This window comes from Chelmon rostratus, chromosome 11, assembly GCF_017976325.1.
Source record: "Chelmon rostratus isolate fCheRos1 chromosome 11, fCheRos1.pri, whole genome shotgun sequence".
Classification (NCBI taxonomy): Eukaryota; Metazoa; Chordata; class Actinopteri; order Chaetodontiformes; family Chaetodontidae; genus Chelmon; species Chelmon rostratus.
Window position 1 is genome coordinate 8,506,006 of NC_055668.1, and position 26,102 is coordinate 8,532,107.

The 26,102-nt window shown below is 44.0% G+C and overlaps 1 protein-coding gene across 5 annotated transcripts in view; it reads left to right on the forward strand.

The window, feature by feature from the left end:
* Window positions 1-26,102, forward strand: part of lyst (lysosomal trafficking regulator) — a 59,250-nt gene that overhangs the window by 28,239 nt on the left and 4,909 nt on the right. For 2 of the 5 annotated variants that reach the window (XM_041947160.1, XM_041947164.1), the window contains 38 exons: window positions 1,351-1,504; window positions 3,297-3,508; window positions 3,596-3,662; window positions 4,351-4,460; window positions 5,204-5,573; window positions 5,664-5,820; window positions 5,935-6,108; window positions 6,192-6,352; window positions 7,063-7,253; window positions 7,904-8,149; window positions 9,028-9,201; window positions 10,006-10,155; window positions 11,313-11,450; window positions 11,536-11,734; window positions 11,827-11,955; window positions 12,481-13,102; window positions 14,058-14,238; window positions 15,609-15,778; window positions 15,953-16,183; window positions 16,368-16,534; window positions 17,446-17,598; window positions 18,256-18,447; window positions 18,566-18,777; window positions 18,890-19,099; window positions 19,569-19,745; window positions 19,971-20,047; window positions 20,167-20,355; window positions 21,324-21,469; window positions 21,572-21,668; window positions 21,861-21,922; window positions 22,111-22,166; window positions 22,274-22,426; window positions 23,809-24,053; window positions 24,291-24,357; window positions 24,444-24,600; window positions 25,185-25,325; window positions 25,437-25,654; window positions 25,749-25,979. In XM_041947160.1, coding sequence (XP_041803094.1) covers window positions 1,351-1,504; window positions 3,297-3,508; window positions 3,596-3,662; window positions 4,351-4,460; window positions 5,204-5,573; window positions 5,664-5,820; window positions 5,935-6,108; window positions 6,192-6,352; window positions 7,063-7,253; window positions 7,904-8,149; window positions 9,028-9,201; window positions 10,006-10,155; window positions 11,313-11,450; window positions 11,536-11,734; window positions 11,827-11,955; window positions 12,481-13,102; window positions 14,058-14,238; window positions 15,609-15,778; window positions 15,953-16,183; window positions 16,368-16,534; window positions 17,446-17,598; window positions 18,256-18,447; window positions 18,566-18,777; window positions 18,890-19,099; window positions 19,569-19,745; window positions 19,971-20,047; window positions 20,167-20,355; window positions 21,324-21,469; window positions 21,572-21,668; window positions 21,861-21,922; window positions 22,111-22,166; window positions 22,274-22,426; window positions 23,809-24,053; window positions 24,291-24,357; window positions 24,444-24,600; window positions 25,185-25,325; window positions 25,437-25,654; window positions 25,749-25,979 — 6,786 coding nt within the window. Of the gene's footprint in view, window positions 1-1,350; window positions 1,505-3,296; window positions 3,509-3,595; window positions 3,663-4,350; window positions 4,461-5,203; window positions 5,821-5,934; window positions 6,109-6,191; window positions 6,353-7,062; window positions 7,254-7,903; window positions 8,150-9,027; window positions 9,202-10,005; window positions 10,156-11,312; window positions 11,451-11,535; window positions 11,735-11,826; window positions 11,956-12,480; window positions 13,103-14,057; window positions 14,239-15,608; window positions 15,779-15,952; window positions 16,184-16,367; window positions 16,535-17,445; window positions 17,599-18,255; window positions 18,448-18,565; window positions 18,778-18,889; window positions 19,100-19,568; window positions 19,746-19,970; window positions 20,048-20,166; window positions 20,356-21,323; window positions 21,470-21,571; window positions 21,669-21,860; window positions 21,923-22,110; window positions 22,167-22,273; window positions 22,427-23,808; window positions 24,054-24,290; window positions 24,358-24,443; window positions 24,601-25,184; window positions 25,326-25,436; window positions 25,655-25,748; window positions 25,980-26,102 lie in introns of all 5 variants that reach the window. The other 3 variants (XM_041947159.1, XM_041947163.1, XM_041947161.1) reach the window with 2 other exon arrangements.

Genomic DNA, 26,102 nt, shown 5'->3' on the forward strand with positions numbered 1-26,102 from the left:
GCGGCAGCGGTGTGTGTGGCCTCTCACACTACGTAGCTAAGCAACCGTTATCTTCCCGATGTACAAAAAAAAACAGCCAACGTAAATAATGATAGCTCTTGTTTAGACCAAGCAGTGGGTGCAAACATGAGCAAACATGGCCTCATTGTGACATTGTGGGTCACTTTGTTCTAAGATTTGTACCTGTTCATGTAACTTCTTTCAACATAGTCCTCATAAACATAAATTAATATTCACAGATGCTGACCATATCTCACAATAATGAAAAAGGTGGGAAAGAAAATCCTTTAGTCACAGCAACTCCCTCCTCAAAAGTGTCACTGTCGCGGTATGGCTGCATAAATGATCGATTCTCAACACTGTATATGGTTCGGACCAGACACGTAACTGCTCATATTTGTTTCCGGGAATGAATAAAAGCACAGTGTAAAAAGCTAATTTCTCTCCTGGTTGTCCTCAGTGAAATCACATCCCGCCCCGCAGTGGGTGCCTCCCGTCTCACAGCCTTAGATGTGTTTTTCTCAAGTCTTAAAATGCCTGTCTGACTAAGCCTGTTCCAACTCAGGAGGATTTAGCTTTTTATATAATAGATTTACCTATTTCCTAACAGCTTAGTTCTTTCTCAGTGAGCCCAGCAGAGTGTGATGTTCACTTAACCATTACAAGTCGATCGGTCTTCCGTTTTTTGTGCACTGAAGGACTTTTCTTTAAAACATTCACTTCACCATGATTCAATATCAAAGCTGCCTAGTTTCTATGTTGAAAGGAACAGAGGTGTGTATTACAGTAAGCCGCTGAACTAACTTCTTTGAACTAATAAACGGTTTAGAGTTTGACTGTTTGTTCTCGTGTGTGTGTGTGTGAGTGTGTGTGTGAGTGTGTGTGTTAGTGTGTGTGTGTGTGTGTGTGTGTGTGTGTGTGTTTGCCTACGTGCACATATGATGACTGACTGTTCGCATCAAGGAACTGGGCTGTGTGAGTGCAAGTCAGCTGATATCTGTCTTATGACCAAAATCTTGTATTTTTTTCCCCCCTCATCGCTTGAAAACATTTTGCTGGCAATTTATTTGCTGTATTAGTGGAAGGACCGCTGCTTGTCATGCTTATTATATTTTAGCCTTTTAGTCCCGGACTTTTTTAAAAGCAGGATTGGGTAAGCAAAATGAATGTTATTATACCAACTAATTGACAGTTAACCAGTCGAAGGATCTCGGTATGGTTGTATTCAGACTGTATTTGATTTTAAATTTCTGACTTTTTCATGCTTTGCAACCCCCCCCCCCCATCTCTCTCTCTCTCTCTCTCTCACACACACACTCTTTCTCTCTCTCACTCTCTTTCTGTCAAAAGCTGCAGGTTTTGGCCGAGGGGGCGGCCCCGGCAGGGGATCTGTCTGAGGAGGTGGACGAGGTACAGAGCTGTGGCGTCAAGCCCGCGGGGGAGGAGGAGGGCTACGACGCTGACAGTGAAAGCAACCCTGAGGACATGGCCAAGCAGGAAGAGGGTAGGTCCACGCTTAGTGCCACACACACACACAGACACACACACACACACTTACTCCCATTTCCCCCTCCTCAAGCTACTGCACACACCTGACGGCTCCGTATAGTAATAGCTTAGGCTGTTTTAATGCTACCTGTGAGGTTTGTTTTATTTGAAGTCTTGCGACTGTCCACTGCTGGTTCATTTTTCACCCTTTTTACCTCTCTGGGGTTATTTTAAGAACGCTTTAAATCACTTTCACTTCATTCACTCCGTCTTCTCTGGCATTTGTTTTTGTTGGTCGTGAATGTCAACAGACTAATCTTGATGGATGGATATTACTCTCAACCTCTAAACCTGCTGATTTTTAGCTTTGGGAAAACCCTTTCTCCCACTATTGAACTGATCATTCAAAGCATTTGTTGAATTGGTTTTATACATTATAACATTTCCTTACATTTGCTGGAGGATTTTATGCTGAACAGCATCATCATGGCTTTTAAGCTATTTGCAGTTTGAAAAAAACCACATCCTCCTTCGGGTCGCTGTGGAGGGTATTTAGCAATAACAAGTGACTAGTGTTTGTTACGTACATATGACATGGCAGAAACAGGCCTGAGCGCTTCCCTCTCAGCAGCCTCTTGTATCAGCTCTGCTTCTCCACTCTGGTCTCGCAGGTTAAGAACGTGGCCTGATTACACCCTTTTTACTTTTTCATCCCCTCAGAATAGAGTCATTGTTTCACATTTTACAACTGCAGGCAACCTCACTTTGTGGCCTCATGAGCTGGATCTTGTGACTTAAAGTCCTCATCAAATGGAGGCTTTAATTTCCTTGAAAACTCTTAACTCCTGGAAATCAGTCAATTTTTAATGCTGACCTCTTGCTAAACAAATATATTAAGGAAAATTAAATAATTGAGCCATGTAGTAGCAATCTTTGGCCAGTTACACCTCTCAGTCCTTCCTCTGAAATCAGTCTCTCTGTAATATTGAACATCTGTGTTCTTGCGTTAGTCACAGACTGAAGTACAATCTATTTCAAATTGTTTTACAAAGACTTTGGTTTTCTGTAGGTAAGTTAATGGTGGTAGTGTTCCAGTATTAAGTATTTCAGGGGTGTGTTGCTTGATTGACAGGTATCTAAGCCTATCACAGTCCTGCATCCTCTCTCTTCAGACTTTCTTCTTGATGCCCAAATTAGGATTTTCTGCCTACAGTGGCTGCTGTCTCCTCACAGTCCTATGCATGTCATTGCTCACAATGTCTATTTCCTTTTCTCTTGTGCACTTTACCAGCTTTCTGTGTTTAGTTATACAAACTACGAGAAAAGGTTAATTGAAATCATTTGTGAATTAAAGATTACATTTATTTTCCAAAACAGCGACCAAAATGACTGGAACTGTTGGTTTGCTGCAATTAGTAAATTTGTTTATATTTACTGAAAGCAGCACGTATCTGGATGTGTGAGTGTTAGATGGAGGCACTGTGTGTAGCTGTGCACAGGGAGAGAGAGCGAGCTTCATTAATGAAGGAGGTCCCAGAAGCTGTGTGAAGCCCTGCTGGGCTGCTCTCCTGTAAATCATGAGGGGACTCCCATGCTGCTCTGAGGCTCAGCACAGGACTGAGGCTAATTCATTTTTATGAGCTGCCATCAAGATGGAAGGTTGGAGCTGAAGCTGGGAATGCCTGTGGATCGTGAAGCTGCCAGTGTGTGTTTCTGAGTTGCCACGTTTGGCGGGACGTTCATCATCTCTCCATGTCAGTGTGCGAGTCTCATGTGTCTGATCTTGCGTGTGTGTTTTATTCTCTTAGGAGTGAAGGTGGAGTGTGCTGCGCTGCGTGAGTTTGCGGCGGTGGCAGATGGGCCCGGGCGTGGTGTGCTGCTCTTCCCGGAGATCTGCATAATGGAGCTGCAGCTTCTCGCCACTGGTTCCCCAGACCTGGAAGTTCTGAGTCATGTGTTTCACAGCCTGCTGGGTGCAGTGCACGCCAACCGCCGCAATGCTGCTTTGCTCTATGACCAGGTCAGACTGACCACTTCTTCCTCTTTGTCTCTTCCCCTCAGCTGTGGTCTGATGAATATCACTGACCCCCTGTTCTTGTCCTCACAGGGAGGAGTCAAAACCATCCTGTCTGGCTTTCACAGCATCCTCAGCCAAACGGACCCCTCCTTTACAGGTTTGTTATTTCTGCTGATTTTTATTTATTTATTTTTTTTGTGGCTATTTTTGCACACACCTCTCACACTGTAGGATGTTTTTCTTGTTTGACATCGAGGGAAAATGCTGGGCACGCTCAGTTTGCTGTGTTCCTAAGATTTTTATTTCCTGCTGCTGGCATTTGGTTTCCTGGGTCCTCTGGGTTCAAACGTCATACTCTGTGTTAATAACTTAACTGAGTAATTCTCAGGAGAATCTGTACCCACCCAATTATTTTTATGTCATGGGATTTACTTTTACATAATTTTTTATTGTAATTGTCATGTGCAAAATCGAAGGAAAACAAAACTGGATGAACATTGTTTGCAGTGTTGGTTGCAACTTTTTTTCCCCGGCTTCTGGCATTTTGACTGGTTTCTCATGGCTAAAGCATAACAAGCAGTATGAATGAAATGAGTAATTATGTGGGACAATTGTGCACAGCCCCCAAACTTAGATATTTTAGAGTATTCTGTATCTGTTAGACACATCTGTTGCGCTCGTCTGTGGCCTCCTTTGTTTTTCTTTACCATAGGGATAGATATTTTCTGCTGAGATAAAAAAAAAAGGCAGTGATGCTGTTTTGTGTTTTGCCTGTGGTGTTCTGGTGCATGCCCGAGTGAATGAAAACTGTTTACGTAATGTGCTCTTCATTGGTTTACATTCAGATTGCCAGACTGTGCTAGTGGAGCTGCTGGTTGCCATGGTGAGCCAGCGAATCACAGCGGAGGAACTGGCTCTATTGATTCGCCTCTTCCTGGAGAAGACCCCACCTACTGTAAATAGCGCTATCAGTCACTCAACAATGCACTGTTAGCTTACATTCAGGGTGTTGACACTGATAGCTTATGCTCCCAGTACACATTCAGTTTTTCAGTAGAAACGAGAACCTGCTTGTAAGACATCCTTCCTGTCACACTCTCTTCTCACCTCTCGCTCCTTTAAAACTCATCAACACATGATGCTCCCCTGGGCCCACTTCAGTCTATATACAGTCGGTACCAATGTGTGCAGAGCAGATGTGATGCTGCAACTTATAACCACAAGTCTGTGTTTAATTGGAATCCAGCAGCAGACATCATTAATAACCTGTCTCCAACAAATGGGTTCCCAACAGGGAAGTTATTTTTAACCATGTGAACGTAATGACATGTGACCTGTGGTTTCCATCTGTGAAAATGAGACACATCAGCGGCTGCAGTGGTACATGTAATTGTTCTGCTACCTAGGTTTTTTTCTAATTTTAGACTTTTGCTGCAGTCTTCTTTATTGTTTATGGCTTGTTTGTTCAGACTAACAGTGTTACCAAAGGTTTAATGCTCAGGTAATTTAGATGGCTCACACCGTGTAAGCACTTAAAACAGCTCAGTAATGTGTGCCTGTGATGTTTACTTAATTTAGGGATCAAACAAAAACCTAATTGAAAAATTGTAAGCATGCAGAGTTTGCACATATCTGTATCTGTATTGAACTTGATAGAGACCGTCCTCCTCACTTCCCTTTTTCTTTGTTACCTGACAGGAGGTTTTACTGAAAGGCATCCTGCAAATCGTTGAAGCCAACATGAATATGGAACCTCTTCACTTCCTGACCTTTCCAATAATCCTCGGGGCCTCGACGCCTGGAGGGGTGTCTGCAAGCTCCAGACAAAACGGTGCTGCCGGAGGGAAAAGTGTTGGTTTGCTCTGGAAGGGCAAACTGTCTCCTGGACGCAGGGAGGGGGATAGCGAATACCGACCAAGCCACATCCATTCCTCTCCCTGGCACATTGCTCCTCTCCACTTGCCCCTGGTCGGGCAGAACTGCTGGCCCCACATGGCCAGCGGCTTCAGCGCCTCTATGTGGCTAAGGGTGACAGAGCAGGAGGTGAAGGAAAGGGACAAAGTCGAGGGTGAGACACAGATCTTTCACCAAGATGCTTTTATGCCTGAAGCCCATAAATATGAACTGGTTTTGAGATTCTTTAGTCATTGTCTTCCAGAAGAGAGTAACCCTCCTGCTGTTGAGTCCCACCATGGCTCCTCTCGGGCTGGGACGAGGTTAGTGGAGGAAGGCCTCATTCATATTCTGTCCATGGGCTCAAAGGCACTGATGCTTCAAGTGTGGGCAGACTTCTCTACAGGCTCTCTCACATTCAGGTGATTTTCAGCGTAGACTGCAGTCTCAAAGATGTATTTGAGGAATAGGTTACTATTTCTGAAGTATTTATAGTTTATGGACCTTGAAGTATTGTGATGTGCTGTGTCCCTCAGGATTTGTATAGACCCAAACGATGAGATAAAAGCAGGGCTACTGGCACAGGCAGACTCTGGCGAGGAACTACTCAGAGCTGGCCAATGGCAGCACGTTGGCCTCACTTACACCCAGCAGCCAGAGGGCAAGAAGAACATCCATGGCCGCGTGGTTGTGTGGGTGTGCGGCATCAGGTGAGGAACTTGTGAAACAGCAAGAATGTGGTTTTTAATCTGGCAAATAAGCGAACTTTCCCTTAACCTGCTATCTGTTTCAGGAAATGTGAGGTTTCTTTAGACTACACTCTACCCAGGAAGTCTAGTTTATCATCAGACAGCAACAAAACCTTCTGCATGTTGGGCCACTGTACGCCATCGTCTGGGGAGCTGTTCAAGCATGGTGGACGCTGGAGCATGGGCACTGTGCTTCTCTTCAATGGTAGGACTCCTGTTAACTCCTGTCTTCTTTATCTGACCGGAATCATGTGTCTACAAGCTCTTAGACACCTAATCCCAGGCAGTCCCTTTTCATTTTACTATACATGCATGCATGCAATCTGCTTTAATCCTTTATGTAATCTTATCTGTTTGGCCTCAGTGTTGCTCCCTCGTGGTACACTGATTGCCATCGTCTCATGTACAGTATAAGCATACTGTACATGAATGTACATTAATGGTTTGTGGTGCAGTTATGTGTCCAGTCCAATGATGGGCTGTTGTTCATGTGCTGAAGATTCTCAACATTCTCTCTGGAGGCTTACTGAATACTTCTCTTGTTGTCTCTAATTGGCTGTGGATGGCTTGCCTCTAGGCGATCTCAACCTGTGAACCCAACTGATATCTTTAGACAAGCTTGAGCCTCTCCTCTGTTGTTGGAATTCATCACTGGTAGCAGTTTCTTCTCGGAAGAGAAGGACTGCGAGGTTCACAAAAACAATAAATAAAACATCAAGGCTCCTCAAGGGTCTCGCTTTGCATCCCACTATGTGTTATTGCTGTATTATTGTTGGGATAATCTAAATCATTTACACAGGTAGGATCTGCGTTGGATTTCTCACAGTTCTGTTTTCCAGCTTCCAAATAACAGAAATTTGTGCTGTTTGTCTCATTAGAGGAGTAATTATGACTGTCTGTGGCTCCATATTTCAGGATCTAGAATAGGATCCGAGGAGGCCCTCTACCTGTACACCAGCGGGCCTGACCTCACCTCGATCATGCCCTGCAAATATGGCAAGCCCAGTGGGACATTCTCCAAGTTTGTCACTGAGGAAGGCCTCAAGTGTGAGCATGTACGAGAACTTCTGATGAAGAACAAGGATGTGGACATAACAGCGTTGGTTGTAAGTCTTTGTTAAATAAGCTTCAACTAATCGTTCCCATCACAACCAAAAAATTTATTCATGAAATATGAAACAGACAAACAAAACTTCTGCATGTCAGTTGTGTCAAAGTGCAGATTGACACTATGTTAAACCCTGTCCGTGTGCTTTGTGATTCAAGTGCTCTGTAAGCATAGCTAATCCCCCCTATGTCTCATTTATTGTTTCATTTCACGGTGTATGGGTAATGTGCTGTTCCAATTAGCTGTCATTAATGATACTGCATGGTCGGAAGTAATTTTTTCCCCAATGGAAAAAGCTATTACAGTTAAGCTGCAGCTATTTCAGTGAGACTGAAAATAGTTTTTTCTCCCATTAAATGTTAATGGATTTGTTGATGATAGCTCTGCTGATTGGAAAAAAAAGAAAAGAATGGAGTAAGAAAAGAAGAATGAATGATTTTTCCTCCACATATAACTACTAAACGAAGTTTAACCCAGGTCTAAATCCAGGCTTGAAATTGCCCCAAGCTAGCTGGACACTTTGCTTGGGTCTAATTGAATTTCAACAAGAAAATCTGATACAGTAAATACCTCAAACTCTAAGTAATTAAAAGTTACAGGAACGTTTTGCCTGTAAATGATAATTGTGTGTGTTGTGTCTATGTACAGGAGAGCTTGGCAATAGTGTATGCTCCCAGCAGCCCCAGAGTCTACACTATCTATGAGCCTGTAATCAGACTGAAGGGTCAGGCCAAGACAGTGGTTACCCAGCGGCCGTTCAGCTCCAAGGAAGTGCAGAGCGTTTCCCTGGAGTCGAACTCTCTCAGAGCCCTGCTCCCCACTGAAACCCAAGGCCTGCAGAGCGTCCTGCACAAGATTGGAGGAACAGGAAATTTTGTCTTCCTCTTCGCACAGGTAGGATGGGCCATATTTTTAATGGAGCTCTAGCTGAGTTGGAGGAGGTTGTGACTCTCAGTTGTTGTGGTATTTCTGGAATGCTGAGGATATACACAGATCTATTCCTGAGATTTAATAAACCAGAAAAAAAGCCTCGCCAATTGGATGTGGAAAAAAAAAAAGGAAGTTTTACACCAGTGCTGGTTTAGTTGAGCAAGACTCATCCACCGATAGAAAATTATATGACAACTATTTTGTCAATCGTTAAGTCATTTTTCAAGCAAAAATGCAGAGTATTTGATGATTCCAGCCTCTCAGATCTGACAATTTGTTGCATCTCTTCTTAACATTATTGTAAATTTAATATCTTTGTTGTGGTTAGGAAAAAAATAGGGAAAAAATACTTTTTCACCTTGGACTCTAGGAAATTGCTTTTGGCATTTCTGACTGACTTAATTGGTTGTGAAAATAATTAGCTGCAGTTCTACAGTTTAGTCTACAGACCCATTTTATTTTGAAGTCTATGTGCTGTCATACAAATATTTCCATATGAAGGCGCTCCATTCAACCAGCACTGCAATGACATTACTAAGCTCAAAAGATAAATGACAAAGCTGTAAGTCCTGTATATTTTCAGGCAGTGAATTACCTCGTGTTTAACTGTAATTAGCTGACAGTGTGACCTCATTAATTATGTCGGTTGAGGGCAGTCATGTTAGTGTTAATGCACCAGTAGAGATTGTAGTTTAATGTCACTTTTAAAAGCAACGTTGGTTATTAGGCTCATGTTTGCTTTGTGAGAACACAATTGCATTGTCACGACTGCATTGTTGACATTCATGCATTTTTTCTTCTTCTGTTCCTCTGTCCCTCACCTCTGGCTCTGCGGTGTCCAGACGGTGGAGCTGAGCGACTGTGAGAAGACCCAGGCTCTGGCCCTGCGCGTGCTGCTGTCTTTGTCCAAGTTTAACCAACACCGCATCCATGAAATTGACTGTTACCATGGTTACTCTATGATCCACCAGGTCCTCATCAAGTCCAAATGCATCGTGGGATATCATATGCTGAAAGTGAGTCACACCTTGAAGTCTTTGCTGTCTTCTACCCACAGCCTCCACTGATCTGCACAGTGAAACATTTTTTTTTTTTTACTGTGAACCTGATCCAGCCCGACACACCGGTACCTCTCTGAGCCGGTGTTGGTGACCCTGCTGTTACTTGACCCTCTGGCTGTGTCTGTAATGGAGCTGTGTGATGGCGGTGTGCTGAAATGGATTCTGTCTGACTTGATGAAACACTGAGCTCCTGCAGAGTCACACAGCACCTCTGATTGCCTTTGTCACTTTAGGGTTCCACATACTGTATTGTGCAGCACAGAACTGCACTGATTAGTGGTATTAAACACCCATAATCATTCCTGCATGAACGGAGCACACTGTGTCACACTATCTGGCTTTTTTTTTTTTTTTTTTTACTAGTGCTTCTCTATTTATGCTGCAAAAGAAATCTCTCCTCTGTAACCTTTTATTGGACTTTAACTGAATTCACTTGTCTGACAGATGAATAATGTAACTAACTGTGTTTAAGACTGCAAGCCTCTATCTTACTCCAGTCTAGAGACCCAAAGGACTGCAAGATTTATAACCACTGCAGTGAAGCTGGACACAAGTGATAGAGTCTGATCAATACAGACAGGTCTGGCCAGGGAGTAAATGGCATTGGTTTTGATGGAGTTATAAGCACTCCAAAAAATTTCATGGAGAATGTATTGATGTCTGGTGCTCTCCACTGTAAGGTTCTTTCTGGAGAGATAGCGATTATCAATATGTTGATGCATGTGTCCAATGAGACTGACCAGCCCTCTGTCTTCGTAGACCTTACTGGATGGATGTTGCAGTGGACCCATCCTCATCCTGGGGGACGATGGGCAGTTCCGTTTGGACACTGAGTCCGTCGCTGTGGTGCAGGATATCAGGCTTCTGTCAGACATCCTGTTGGACTGGAAGATCTGGGCCAAGGCGGAGGTAAACACAGACATCACAACATCAATCATGTTTCATTAGTGACAATAGTGATAACACATTGTCTGTACGTGCATTAAGCACACAAAAAGCCAGTGATTATCACAAATTCAAATTAAGACACTAAGCAAGTTTTTAAAAAGACATTTTCATTGTTTTTTACTTTAGTCAAATGTGAAGTAAAACCGGGTGCCTGTTTCTCAGGAGGTTTGCGGTCCGATCCCCTCCTCTTCCTCCTGTCCACAAGTCGAAGTGTCCTTGGCCAAGATACTGAATCCCTCTTTACTCTGCAGCCACTGGGAATGCATGAGCCAGGGTATTCCTAATTGCCGGTCCCAAGCCCAGATAAATGGGGAGGGTTGCATCCGGCATGAAAAAGCCAATTCCAAAACAAATATGCAGATCTCTATGCCAGCATAGAGAGCTGAGTGGTTGCCTGGTCTAGCGAGCAGATGATCCGCTGTGGTGACCACCAGTGGAAAGCAGCCGAAAGGGGGGGGAAAAATTAAGTAAAAAAGTACAAATAAACTGATACTCTAGATGATCTGCTGTTGTTTCATCAAGCTTGAAGGAAGAGAAAAGTAGGAGAAGAGCAGAGTGGCTTTACTGAATCCGCCGCACATTTCTCGTTTCTCCCAAGGTCTATTAATTTATTAACATCCATTCCTTATGAGAGGAAGAGAGCGCAAAACATCATCATCTAAAGATGAGCTAGTAATAAATTCATACACGTCTGGAGAAACTCTCAGTGGTCACAGGCTCATCGATTTCAGTTTTTACCACGTTTCTCCAAGAAAACCCCAGGATTTAAAAGTAGTAAAATGGTTTGAACCAATTTTCCCGACAAACCCAAAAAGTTTTGGGAGGAAACACTAGAGGACTGTTAATCATGCAGTCTGGCTAGGTAAACAATAATGCTGAAAGTGCTAACACATTAGCACTCCAAATTGTGGTACCACCCAGCTTTTAGTGTATCACAAAATAAACACTGATAAAATCAAAGAGAAAAACTAATGAGTCCTATATGTTTGCATTCAGTGCAGTCCGGTTTTACTTTGCTGAGGAGTAATTTTACTCTCAGCCCAAACATTAGATGATGAAGATCCAGTTAATGTGTCTGCCTCTCCATTGTCACTCACTGTTTGTGTTGTGTCTGTCAGTGTGGAGTGTGGGAAACGCTGCTTACTGCCTTAGAGATCCTCATCAGGGTGCACCACCCTCATCAGGTCTTCAACATCTGTCAGTTCCTTAAGGCTGAAGTAGTGCATCGCTTCCTGCTCACCTGCCAGGTGTTACAGGTACGTCCCTGTCATAACGCTGCTGTAATTAGACCCTTTTAATCTCTCCAGAGACTGTTACTGACCGCATTGTGTTTGTCTTAAGGAGCATCGGGATGAGCATCTGACTGCCATCCCACAGGAAGTCTGTCTGTCATTCGTCAAAATCATCCAGGAGGTGCTTGGGTCTCCTCCGGACATGGACCTGCTAAAGCTGATCTACAACTTCCTGCTGGCAGTTCACCCACCTACCAACACCTACGTCTGCCACACTCCATCCAGCTTCTACTTCTCACTACACATTGGTGAGGGAGCAGCGCAGTTGAAAGCAGCACCTCTGTATAAAAGTGCCTTTAATTTGATGCACTGAGTTGTTTTAATGTCTCTTATCTGTCAGATGGGAAGTTGTACCAGGAGAAGGTACAGTCCATTATGTACCTGAGACACTCCAACAGTGGAGGAAAGTCCGCCAGCAGCTCTGTGGTGTCGCTCTCCCCAACTGTCTTCACTGATGCTCCCCACGAAGGTACAGCTGCTTAAAAAAGATTTATTCTAACTGCTGCTCCTAACAGCAGTTCTTACACAGCCTGCCCTTATTATACATCTTCATTCCAACTATGTCATTTTAGCTCTTTTATTTGAGCTTTTATTGTTCTACTTTTACAGAGGCTACAATATAAGCCTATTTTTTATTTCTTGAAGAGCACTGTATAACCTTAGGAAAGAGATGTATAAATGAAATTGATTTGACTGGAATACTTGCAGCAATGCATTGTACTAAGCTCAACAGTACCACAACGACTGACATTCCTGCACTGACAGTGTTTACACAAGATATTTGTTTCCTGTCTCAACACAATTAAATACAAAATACAGTTTTGTCAATGATCAGCCACAATTCTGTTTTGCCACGTCATGCCAGTCTCTCAATATTGCCATTTGCATTGCAAGTGTTGTATAATGGGCTTGCATACAAATAAGGCTCTTTGCGACATTCAGTTCTAAAGTCTTATTATTTCTAAGTAGTGAATCATTTTGTTCTGTTTTCCAGGCCATCTCCACGCTCCTTCCCCTGAACAAGGAGGTGATGATCAGTCGTTACGCCCACCTAGTCTGGCGCCATCTCCGTACTCCTCCCCTCTTCTGACACCTCGACTCGGACACGGCAGCTCAAATGAGGCAGAAGGTGATGGGGTCTCCCTCGCCACTCAGCAGGCTCTCGGCAGTACCGAGACGCTCAAGAAAGGCGGTGGAGATGAGCTGCTCCTGAGCAGCTGTGAATCAGCCAAGACAATCTGTGACTCTAAGGACATAGGTGAGGGAGGAGCCCTGCGCACCCCTTCCATCAGTGTGGAGGAGGAGCGGGACGAGGCGACAGAGGTGGACAGCCTAGCAGAGGGCAGCGTGGGGATGGCGGAGTCTGAGGACAGGTTTGACTGGGCCAGTGATGAGGCGCCGCGCCGCCCTGACAGCCTGAAAGGCATCCAGTCCTTCCAGAGGAGCCACAGCAACCTGGCCAGTCTGGGCCTGGCCTTCCCAGCTCCTAACGGCTCATTGGCAATCGGCCGCTGGCCCAGTGCAGCTGACCGGGGCTCCATGCCCGAAGACTGGGAGAGCTACACCTACTCTCCTGGCTATGAGAGGGCACACAGCAAGACTGAGTCTAATGACAGGTATAACTTGGTCCTCATTATTAAGGCAGCCCATAACAAACCTTGGCCAATCTATGAATGACTTACAATGAGCACTAACAGTCCAGTCCAACATTTGGGTATATGTGGGCTTTGTTCTGGTACATAACTCTTTGGTAGAAGATAGATAGATAGATCTGTGAAGGGATTTGGACAATCTAAGCACTACATTTGGTTTTGGTAATAATCCTTAGCCAACTCTGAAAATAATTTTGTACTGCAGTGACAGTTTTATTTTAGTTCTACTTGCCAGCAAGCTGCTGACTTAAGCTGATAGAAAATAAAAAAGATTTGCTCGTCGTGATCCTGTTTTCTCACCAAAATCACCTTTGTCTTTTTATTCGTCACAATGTGGGCTGTCTGACAATAAGACATCTGCTTTGATTTGTTGATGAATTTCAAGCTGTGCAGAAAACTTTCAAGAAAAAAAAAGTCTTCTATCCAGATTCATGGCTGTTTGTTTTAGATTCTGATAATGTGGTTTAACTGCTCTGGTAGTGTTAATCAAAGTAGATGCTGAGTACAACATCTTGTTGTGTTCTTTGATGAATAGCTTGTTTTCTAAATTATGCTAGTTTTAGAACACATATGCAAAATATTCATTTATCCAAACAAATTTCTACAGCACTTGCTTTTTGCAGCATTATTTTGGTAGCAAATACAGAAATTTGTCTGCTGCCAAGACATTGAAAATAGTTTTCTCAGTTCTAGCAGTGCTGATTATGGAAATCTCTCATTGGAGCAGTCAGACATAGTTGCATACACAACAAGTGACTCCTCAAGACGCTAATCTCTATAAATATTATTTAAATAATGAAATAAATTTCTGTTAGAGTGTACTGTATGTGTTTTCTCTAAAATGTCATTTTGAGAGCAAATTTGGCTTATTATTCATGCACAGTAATTCAGAGGTCTAAGTCTAAGCTGTGTCTCTCAGGTCCAGCACTGAGGACTGCCTGGTGCTGATCTGCTGTGGACTCTATGATCTTCTGAGGGGCATCTTGCTGCTGTTGCCTGACCTCATGCTTGAGGAGGTGATGGACAAGCTCATCCAGCCAGAGGCCCTCATTGTCCTGGTCAACCACTCGTCACCTCTCATCCAGCAAGGAGTCATGAGGGTTGGTTCAGTGTCCTCTCATATACTGTAAAGCAGGTTGATGTGATTTAGCATCAGGTGTCACATTTTATTGCATGAGTAGATAACATAGTATCTTCCACTGTCAATTTGCTGATTACCATTCCCACAAGTCACACTTGTATATATTAGCCAGACCCCCCCTTCAGTCTTAATGGTAAAGAGATAACCGGCTGCTCCTGGTAGCTACGTATTTAACATACAGACTGCTTTCAATCTTCTCAACTCATTCTCAGCATGAAAGCAAAGCATTCCTTTAATTGTCTGTCTTCTCTAAAACTGGTGTCAGCGTATTAGTAAGGCATCACATTATTTTTTTTTAATCTTTACTGGATCAGGCAGCCTCATTGAGAGTAAGATCTCTTTTCCAAGAGAGACCTGAGAACAGGAAACATTCATAAAAACACAATCGACAAACAGAAGCAACACAATTACCCAATGAATTGTAACATTCATTACGGGAATTCTAAAGAACATCAGAAAATAAAGCTTTAAAATCTCCAAGAAGGATGTGGGACGCATTGCGTTTAAAAGGTGTGTAGTATCTGGATCCAGTTATGCTAACATTAGTGTGTATATAAAGGATATCTGGGGTTAAGTAGTTTCTGGATTGTGTGCTGTAGTCAGTAGATTTAAGTGAGAGAAGAGATGTGAGGTAGTTTGGAAGCTCCTACATTAGAGCTTTAACATGACATGGTTATTTCTTCTTAACTGCATGGAGTCCTTTCAACCATGTAATACAGTGAACAATGGTAAGTATGACATTTGTCATTTGTGATAAAGCCTAATGCACTATGATGCAGAGGCTTTAGCTGCTGAAATGTTGATGGGGCAGCATGACAATGCAGAATCTCCATAGTCAAGGACAGACATGAAGGTTGACTGCACAATAGTATTACGGCTGGAAGAGCGCAGTCATCCTTTAATTCTATACAAGAAGCCTAGTTTGATTTTAAATTTTTGAGTCAAGTGGTGAATATGAACTTTGAAAGACAGTCTGCTGTCAAGCTGAATTCTAAAGTATTTGTATGACTCAATAAGAGTAATCTGAGTGCCATTTAAAGTTATACTGGCAGGATAGTCAGAGTCACTGGTGGACACCATGTACTTGGTCTTTTCTGTATTTGGAACTAGAAGCACCAAAGGCAGGCTGAAGATCAGTCGGGGCTGGGGTGGAGCCTGGGGCATGTGAAATAGTATCATCAGCAAAAAATGGACAATGAAGTATTGATTTATGTATAATGTAAACAGTTATGGACCAAGGAAAGACCCCTATGGCAACCCCCGTTACTGGCAGTGTTATGGTTGGACCCTGCTCTAGTTGCCTCAGATTATTCTGCCTCTCTCTCCTAGCTCCTGGATGCCTATTTCAGCAGAGCCCTCAAGGAACAGAAGGAGAAATTCCTGAAGAACCATGGCTTCTCACTGCTGGCCAACCAGCTGTACATCCACCAGGGCAGCCAGGGGCTCCTCGAATGCTTCCTGGAGATGCTGTTCGGACGGCCGGTGGGCCTGGAGGAAGAGTGAGTGCCGGGACAACACACGTTGACACACCATGACGTCTAGTGTGCCATAGGCTTAGTGTTTTATCTTGTAATATTATGCATAGGATTGTCTACTGTGTGAAGAAATGTGCCTGATGCACACATATTTGCACTTGTTTCACCATTGTTTTTCTTGTCTGTATTGCTTTCCAGTCTGGACCTGGAGGAAATGGAAAATATCTCACCCTTCAGAAAGCGTTGTATCATCCCAGTGTTGGGCCTAATTGAGAACTCCCTGTATGAGAACTCCTTGGTGCACAACATCCTGTGTATGCTGCTGCAGCTCTTCAATGCCTGCCCCAAGCTGGCAGACATCCTGTTAGACCACGGGCTGCTCTACGTGCTCTTTAACACCCTCTCCACACTCAATGGCATGGAGAACGGGTACGGCTGCCAGAACAAAAGGATAATTCATTCAAACACCTCCATGGGTTCATGGGATTTTGTCTTGAACCTTTGAGCCATGAATTAAATCATTAATCCTCTCACTGTTCATTGATCCGGCATATGCGAGTGGGAGAGCTCCGGTGCTTCATATTTTTTTCGTCTTCTTGTCCTCCTACTGCAGTATTCCCTTGAATGACTACAAGCTCCTGGTGTGTGACATCCAGCAGCTGTTAGTAGCTGTGACTATCCACTCCTGCAGCTCTTCAGGGTCCCAGTACTTCCGCATCATCGAAGACCTCATTACCTTGCTGGGTTTCATGCAGACCAGCAAGATGCGTCGCACTCAGGGTGAGGACTGGCTTTCTAAAACTCGACACACATGCAAGAAACATCGGTGTTGTCATCAGCTATGCTCCGCAGTTCTGAATGATATCAAGCTGTCAAGCTCTGCTGCAGGAAGAAGCTGGGCTGTCACTTTATTATCTACGACTGCAGAGTGGAAACTCTTTTGAGAACAAATGTTATTTGAGAAATATCTCACATCTCCATCTTCTCGCAAAATTGTTTTCTCTCATTTTTTCCTAAATTTACTCTGTGAAAAATATCTCTCCCACCTCTTCCCCATTAGCGCTTACTTATTTGCTTTTTTTTTGTATCTGATATAATTCATCTGTGATCACACATACTTTGCAAAGGCATTATGGCTGTGTACATGGCACCTTTTATTTTTGGTTATATTGGAGTTGACCGTATTACCGCCCTCATCTTAATTTTTTTCCAAGTTGGATTCAGCAGACTGCACAAACTTGTCATAAATTACTTGTCTCAACTTGATGAATGCCACTTGTTCATCAGGAGCTGTGCATTTGTGGGATCTGATAATCAGCAAAATTGACTTTCCCAAATGCTATATGAAGCTGCCTTTTCAGCTCTCTTTGTGAGCAAGTTTCATCGACAAAAATATTACGCAAGACTAATAATATAGAATTTAAAATCAGCAGATCAAAACATGAAATATTTAGCTGTGTCAGTCATTGAATTAATATTACTACGTCTGCCAGTGCTGTGTCATTACAGAGCCATACACTGGTAACTCAAAATTAATTCAGATTAAAACAGAATCTGGACCCGTCATGCACTTCGTTCATAGGTATATCATACTTAAAATTTTCTCTTGTGTGCAGCGTACCTGTTCATCCTCAGCATCAGGTTAACTTCTAACATGACAAAGTTCATCATTGGTTTTGTTTTTCCCACAGAGATGGCAGTGGCTTTGCAGTTCCGCGTCCTTCAGTCAGCAATTGAGTTTATAAAGACGACAGCCAATCAGGAACCTCAGAAGCTGAGCACCTCAGTTAATGCGCCGAGCTCTCCCCATCACGCCATCTATCAGAAGCGCAAGAGCATCGCAGGTGAGTATTTCCAACAGATGCAACAGTGAACTGGTGTGCAGGTTTTCTGATCCAGGGTGTCGAGGTACTTCTCCACTGTCACCTATCTATTCATTGACCCTGTCCTCATCCCGATCTGAAGGTTCCATTGCCATGAAAGACTCCATTATCCCCCGCCTCCCCAGGCAGCACTACTGCTCCTATGGCCAGATCCCCCTGTCCCCTCCCTTCAGCTTCCTGTCCCAGGACTCCCCCCTTCCCTCCTCCTCTGGAGCTCCATCCTACATGCTCCACTGTGACGCAGGTAGCTCGGACTGCGGTCCACAGCGGGAACATCCTCCCTGCCACAGGGCATGTCTCCCTTGTTTGCTGTGAACTCACCATTTCCCCCCGGCACTCACCTCGGGGACTAATTTGCCCAGTACCCTGGTGCGCTACTGGCGCCTTTGTGTGCATGTTTGAATGCTTTACTTAGTTAAGCATTTCAGCACAGATGGCATTTTGATCAGTAAATCTTTATAATCTCCTCTGTGTTCAATGATTTATGAGATATTTGCATGACCTAACTCTGAACTTGAATGGAAAAAACAAGCGTGCTTCTGCTTACAAACGGCGAGCCATCATGTGCGCCCAGTTTGTGTTCTCACATCTGAGCACATACCAACATTGTGTCTGTAGGCCGGCGCCGGTTTTCTCTGGCCCAGACTGACTCTCTCCTGATACGGATGCGCTCTGTAGCCAGCGATGAGCTCAACCAGATGATGCAGAGGAGGATGAGCCAGGAAAACCCCATCCGTGCCAGTGAGACTGAGTTCGTCCAGCGACTGCAGAGGCTCGTGGTTCTTGCTGTCAACAGACTCATTAACCACGGTACAAAACTTGTTCTTCTCTCGCTTATCTATTCTTATCTTTTCTATTTTCTCCTTCACCTCACATGAGCCCGGACTGAACTAATCCGGGTTCTGTTTGAATGTGTCTCTTATTGCAGATGTGAGTCAGGACTTATTTGACCTGCTGAACATTCCCGACTCTCCAGACCAACAGCTTTTCACACCAGATCCAGGTGATCAACCACAGGATGAGAGTGGCTCCGCCTCTGTCCCTCACTCTCCCACTCCCTTCATCCTGCCTCCTGCCAGCAAGAAGAGCTTTCAGAAAGACATCCTCAAGCTCATGATGGACGGCATCAAAATCAGCCTGGTATGACGATGGTCACCGGGAAGCTTCTTAATGCTTCAGAATGCTTGTTTTAGCTTGATTAGAGCTAACTGCTATATCGTGCAACCTTATTTTGATGGCTGTGATCTTACAGGGCAGCACAGGTCGAGGAGGAGCCCCACATCAGCAGTGGCGAAGGATCCTGTGGTCGTGTCGGGACACTTTTCGGGTCCAAATCGGCCGTCTGCTTGTGCACACACTCAGCCCTGCGCTTCCCCTGTCTGACAGGAAGGAGGCGCTGGAGTTTGTGTTTGATCCCAGACATTTGGATATCCTGAAGGAGAGCCTCAGTCCAGGCCTAGAGGTAAGTGTGGTGGAAATGCATCATTAGTATCTGTTTGCTTCCATGCACATCAGCTTGGTTTTTATTAATTATCTTTGTTTTTATTAAGTTATAGATTATAAATTGATGTATTTCTGGTCATTTTTGCCAACCCAGTGCAGAAAGTCCTTCTTTCTATGTTTGTTTCAGGGGAAAGTGTGAGTGAGTGTACAGTGTATTGGCTTTGTTTTGTCATTTTCACTCCTACTGACAAGCTTCCCAGCAGCTGTCAAGCCGTGACTCTAAAATAACTCTGATACATGTTTTCATGCTCTTCTTCAGCCCCCTTGCATTGTCTTGGGAGTCTTCTTTTACTCTTCGTCCTCCCCTCAGGCTTTACAGAGGGTCAACTAGCCGGATAAGGCTTGTTTCCTGTCATCACTGTGTCCGACTTGCTCCAGACACAAATTAAATTTTAATCCGCGCTCCTCTTTTTCTCTCTTTCATTCAGCATGGACCGAAGTTGTCACTGTACCTGTATGAGTTGCTGCACGATCACAAGGACAGCCTCACCAAAGACGAGCAGAACGCCGTGGGTGTATTCATGACTTCACTGAAGCTTTGTGGCCATCGCTGCATCCCACCCAACGCTCCACACAAACAAGACTTGCTCAAGGCCATAAACGAGGTAAGTACACAGAGTTGTTTTTAAAAGGAAGGAAAACCATTTCTAGGTATTTGTGGATTACCAAGATTTTCCACCCGCGCAAAACTTGATATTTCATACTGCTGAACATGGAAATTAAGTTTAACTAAAAAGGCTAAGTGCAACCTGTCAGGTTGATTTTTTCTAATCAGAGAATGAAGATAATGTGTGTTAAGAACTTGTTTGCCTGTAATTTTATTCGTACAGGAAAAATTCAAATATGAAGCAGAAGAGAAAACAAGCAAAGTGGCATGGGAAAAGAAAATGGCCAACACTCAGAGGAAGTGAGTAGGGGCTTTTTTCCTGATGTGAGATTGATGTTCTTTACAAGAAAACATTGGTAAGAATCGTTTCTTTATTCCTCTCTCTTCTATTCACTCCATTCGTTATTGTTTCTCTGCAGTCTTATCCAGAGACTGGATGGAAAATCCAAGGACATTTCCAAGATTGCAGCTGATATCACTCAGAATGTGTCTCTGCGGCAAGGCATGGAGAGAAAGAAAGTCATCCAGCACATCAGGGGACTTTACAAGACTGACCTCAGCGCGAGCCGCCATTGGCAGGAGCTGGTGCAGCAACTCACGCATGACCGGTGGGCTTCAAAATCTCTCACAAGGGCTTACGCAACATTAGAACAGAGTGCAATCATAACATCGTTACTATAATGATGATTGTTATTCTAATGGTGATTACTTTTCAGGTCATTGTCTTTAGGAGAGAAAATGACAATCTAATGTGAAACAATTAGGTTGCACTTCGTTTGAATAAATAGATTTGAATAAAATAAAAGTTGGTCTCAGACATGCAGAGCGTCAGAAGTAACATTTGTAGAGCATTTAAATCAAACTAACTTTTTGATCTATACATTAGTACATCTATATCCTGTGAGGCAGGATGTAAGAAAAAGGCTCTTAGTGCACAGTCATGCTAGCAGCTCTGTCAAGCTGTACTAATGCACAGCTCAGGGCTAAATGCTAACATCCGCATGCTGACATATTCACAAGTGACAATACCAACATGTTGACGTTTATCATGAATAATGTTCAGCATTTTCACCATCTTAGTTTAACATGTTAGCATTCTTACATTTTGCAAAACTTTTGACCTGCAGGTGGCACTAGATTAAAAGTTAAGGGACACCAAAGTTATGTAATTAATTCTGAGGAGGATATGAATGTACAAATTTCATGGCAATGCATACAACGGCCATTGAAGCATACGAGTGGCGGACTGACAGGCCAATAGTGGCATCCATGCAAGCTGTGCCGCTGGAGAGACTACAACTTGGGGTCAAGAGTCCAGAGTCCTTTTTTTAATGTGTGTCTGACCTAAACTTTTGACTCTATCAGAAAATATCTGAACCAGGCTTTAAGAAACCCTGCACCATGTGAAGTTGTAAAATATAAACTCCTTCTCAGGAAGTCAAACCCCCCAGTTTCCTAAAACAATATTGACATGACCTTGGTGTCGTCAGTGGTAGCTACAGCCTCACTGTGAGGTAACTTCTGTTTTGATATGAGCAGACGAAGTGTTTGACGGGGCGGTAATGATCTGTTTCAGGGCGGTTTGGTACGACCAGTCATCCTACCCAACGTCCTGGCAGCTGGACCCCACCGAAGGGCCGAACAGGGAGCGACGGCGGCTCCAGAGATGCTACCTCACCATCCCCAACAAATACCTGCTCAAAGACAGACGCAAGCCTGAAGGTAACCAACCCTTTTACTTCAAGCAATATTGCAAAAATCTGTCTAGTGCTAGTGTGTTTGTCTCCTTTTGTGTTCCTAATCTGACGTACATGTCTTGTTTAGACACAGTGAAGGCAGCATTGTCCTTCCTGTTTGAGGATAAGACACACTCCTCCTTCTCCTCCACTGTCAAAGACAAAGCCACCAGCGAGCCCATCAGGTATATTTTTTTACCTCTCCGTGTCTCTGCCTGCCTGTAAGCCTTTAGTAAACATCATATCCCTCTCAGGCAGCCGGGAGGATCTGAAGAAGGCACATGAATGTCTCATCAACTTGTGCTACATTTGAGAATGTGTGTTTGTTTTATTCAGGTGGTGTTTTTTCTTGTATGAGAATGTCTTTTTGTCCTTAGGTTCACCAGACGCTGCATTAGCGTTGCCCCCTCCAGAGAGACAGCAGGGGAGCTACTTCTGGGTAGGACACTGTCCATCTCACACAGCTGCTCCATGCATAATACAGCCAGCCGGTCACAAGGAACATAGAGTAATGTGCTCTCTCTGAGGCACTTGAGAATACTTGTTTGTTAGTTATTCAGTGGGGGAAGCGTTTGTTTGTCTTGTGCTTAGTACACCAAATCTCACTCACCCTGTGCTGTCTCACAGGAAAGTCTGGGATGTACTTTGTGGAGGACAACGCCACTGATGCTCATGACAACCAGGTAATGTCAGAGGACTGTTCAGCATTATTCTCTGCCAGAGGGATGGCTCTGCGTTCTGTGAGTCGGCCTGGCTACTCAACACCGGATGTGTTTATGTGTTTGGACAGAGCCTTCACGGGGAGACCGAGGCACCTTCTTTCTCCTGGACGTACGAGGAGATCAAGGAGGTGCACAAGCGTTGGTGGCAGCTAAGAGACAACGCCGTGGAGATATTCCTCACCAATGGCAGGACCCTGCTGTTAGCCTTTGACAACACCAAGGTGAGGCAATAACACAAGTCACATGGAATAAAGATGAAGAAAGCAATGTTGCGACTGGAAAGAAATGCTGAAATGAATGCTGACGTTCCTCTTGCAGGGCATACAGTAGATGTTCTAGTGTGTTTTTCTTCAGCTGTTTTATTTCATTATTGCAAAGCACTGAGTTGGCTTGTCATCTGCAACTAGACTACACAGCAGATCCCAAGATTAAAATTCAGGCCATGTTTCATTTGAATATAAAAATGTAGCTTCGCAGGATGGACTGTGGTAGAAATGAAAAGATTGAAGTCCCAACTGATGCTCAGAGAAAAAGATGCACAAATAGACAAAAATCATGTAGCTTGAAAAAAATATGTATTTGCAGTGACAAATAATTCTTGAATTATCTTTTTGATATTCTATCCCTGATACTTGCAGAGCTCTGTAGCATTCTGTGCCAGGAATGAATCATGATAATAAGATACAGATCACTCTCTGCAGGAAAAAAAACGATTATCTCTACTGTCAGTGAAATACTTAAAGAATGTTACTACATGGTTGGACAACTGACTTTTAAGCAAGCTTACAGCAGATATTTTACAATTCAGAAAAACCAAAGGGAATACAGACACATGGAAGCCAAACAGGCGATCTGTTGTCACAAGTTGTCTGTGGACTTGGAAAAACCTTTCCTGGATAGAGGGGCTGATACATGTGCATGTAGCAAATGTTAGCATGCTAAGGTGCTAAACTAAGATGTTGCACATGGTTATTTCTATAACTATTTAACATCAGCATTTTTGACATTGTAACTGTGAGCATGTGAGCATGCTGGCATTAGCATTTAGCACCAAGCCTTACTGTCCCTAAGCAAAGCCTCACATGGCCGTGGTCTCTGTTAAAGTGTTTTTTGTGGCATTTTATGCTTTTATTGATAATCAGACAGTAAAGACATCAGGGGAGAGAGCGATGGGCAACATAACAAAGGTCCCTGGTTGGATGACACTGGGGATTTTGGTCGGTTAACCTCTAGGCCACATGTTTAACTGTTTATTGAGGTTATTAATAGTTGAAAATTTAATAGCAGCATTCAATATCTTTTCAATTTTACTTTCATCATCTCTGATGTATTCTCCTAGGATAGTAGACTTGATTTGGTGGACAAGTTTTAGCTTTCAGATGAGTGAAACTAAACCTCAAGACTGATTGAGTTATTTTATGTGGTTCAGCTGTGCCTGAAGGCACCGGCCTCATTTTTTTCAGAGGTTCAGAAAACAGAGACACAACAGGTTTTGTTCATCAAACTGTGTCGTTCAGATTAAATATGTGAGTTACCATGTCCCACTTAAGTCCCAACAGCAGAGATGGAAAACATCTCATGGTTCTCTGTGTTCTCGCCCTAGTTCCGTGACGATGTCTACCACAACATTCTGACCTCTGATCTGCCCAACCTGCTGGAGCACGGAAACATCACAGCGCTCACTCAGCTGTGGGGCTCGGGACAGATCTCTAACTTCGAGTACCTGACACATCTCAACAAGCACGCAGGCCGCTCCTTCAACGACCTCATGCAGTACCCGGTGTTCCCCTTTATCCTGCGAGATTACACCAGCGAGACGCTCGACCTGCAGGAGCCAAACATTTACAGGTCAGTGCTGCATGGCAGTGTTGACGCCAGAGCCATTCCACACTATGGTTTTAAATCAAGACAGATGCAGTTAACTGGCATGTTGTGGTATCTTTTGATAAACTGCATGACAAATAAGGCCTCTCTGAAGTCAAGGCTCATGACATGGAATCATTTATAATAGGAGAATTCTCTCCATTAGTCACTGATGAACATCGTGGTTCATCACTGCTTTGCTTGCACTTTGTTGTCATGCAGGAATTTAAGCAAACCCATCGCAGTGCAGTCAAAAGAGAAGGAGGATCGCTATGTGGATAATTACAGGGTAAGGCCTGTTCTACACGTATTTCATGAGTTTACTGAATGCTCAGTGAGAAAACACATCAACACCTGTGTGTGCTCGTTGTGCAGTACCTCGAGGAGGAGTACAAGAAGGGCATCCGCGAGGACGATCCCATGCCTCCCGTCCAGCCTTACCACTACGGCTCACACTACTCGAACAGCGGCACCGTGCTGCACTTCCTGGTCCGAATGCCTCCTTTCACCAAGATGTTCCTCGCATACCAAGGTGAGTCTCACCTGAACTCTGACTAAAGGTTCAGGATAAAAATCTTAAGCTCCCAAAATTTAGAAAAAACACTTAGCTGCACTATATTTTTACAGTATCTGTGGTTTCCACAAGTACTGTAAATGTTACCTGACTGACAGTCCAGGGCTCTTTAACAGCAGGTAATTATCATAGGTACATCTCGAAAAAGCTTTTAGCAGCACCGAGTGCTACCTGTCTGCATCTCATTGGCCGCTACATCTTGGTTGATGGAGAGGCTTTTAGTACTGAAATGCTGCAGCGTCCTGATCTCAGATCTGAGCAGCATGTTGCCATGTTGCATCACGTGTTTTAGCCATTAAAGCTTTCTTCATCTCTCTGCTTCTCTCTGATCAGCTCCTCGTCCTTTCCCTCCTCTTCTCTGTTTCTTCCTTTCTTGTTAATTCTTTTTTCATGCAGTCCATCTCTCCCTCCTCTGATCCTCCGAGGCATCTTTTTATGTGATGGTAAATGTATTCAGCAAGCGTGGCATCTAAGGTCATGAAAGGGGATCTTTTCAATCAGTGAGTCGAATCTGTAATTAGATTGTCTTTGGCCTTCATCAGACCAGAGCTTTGATATCCCGGACCGGACGTTTCACTCCATGAACACCACGTGGCGCCTGTCCTCCTACGAGTCTATGACTGATGTGAAAGAGCTCATCCCAGAGTTTTTCTATCTTCCAGAGTTCCTGGTCAATAGAGAGGGTAATTATTATTATCCGATCCACTTCATACATTTAATCATTAAGTCTGTCATTTATACCAGCATACATTTTTATAGCTTCTCATAATGTAAACATTTTTTTTCCTTCACAGGTTTTGATTTTGGCGTTCGTCAAAATGGTGAGAGGGTGAATCATGTGAATTTGCCGCCCTGGGCCCGCAACGACCCACGTCTCTTCATCCTGATCCACCGACAAGCGCTGGAGTCGGACCAGGTCTCCCAGACACTGTGCCAGTGGATCGACCTGGTGTTTGGGCTCAAGCAGAAAGGCAAAGCAGCTGTCCAGGCCATCAACGTCTTCCACCCAGCTGTAAGCAGCTGCCTATTTCATCACGGTTGCCATAAATTATTGGGGAAATATTAGTAGTTGTTGCCTACACATATTTTTATTACATTTTTCACAGACGTATTTTGGCATGGACGTTTCGGCAGTAGAAGACCCAGTGCAGCGACGGGCTCTGGAGACAATGATCAAGACATACGGACAGACACCCAGGCAGCTCTTCAACGGCTCTCATATCAGCAGGGCCGGCCCCAAACTCATGATGGAGGGGGAGCTGCCGGCAGCCATGGGTCTCCTGGTTCAGCTGGCCTTCAGAGAAACACGAGAACAGGCCAAGGAAATAGTCTGCCCGGTAATCTTCTCTGTGGTGGCGGTGACTCTGGCAGCCCGCTGTGCGCTGAGGAAGACGTGACTTAACGCATTGTCCATGAAATGATCTGCTGCTCACCCAGCAATTTCCTCCTTCTCCCCCACA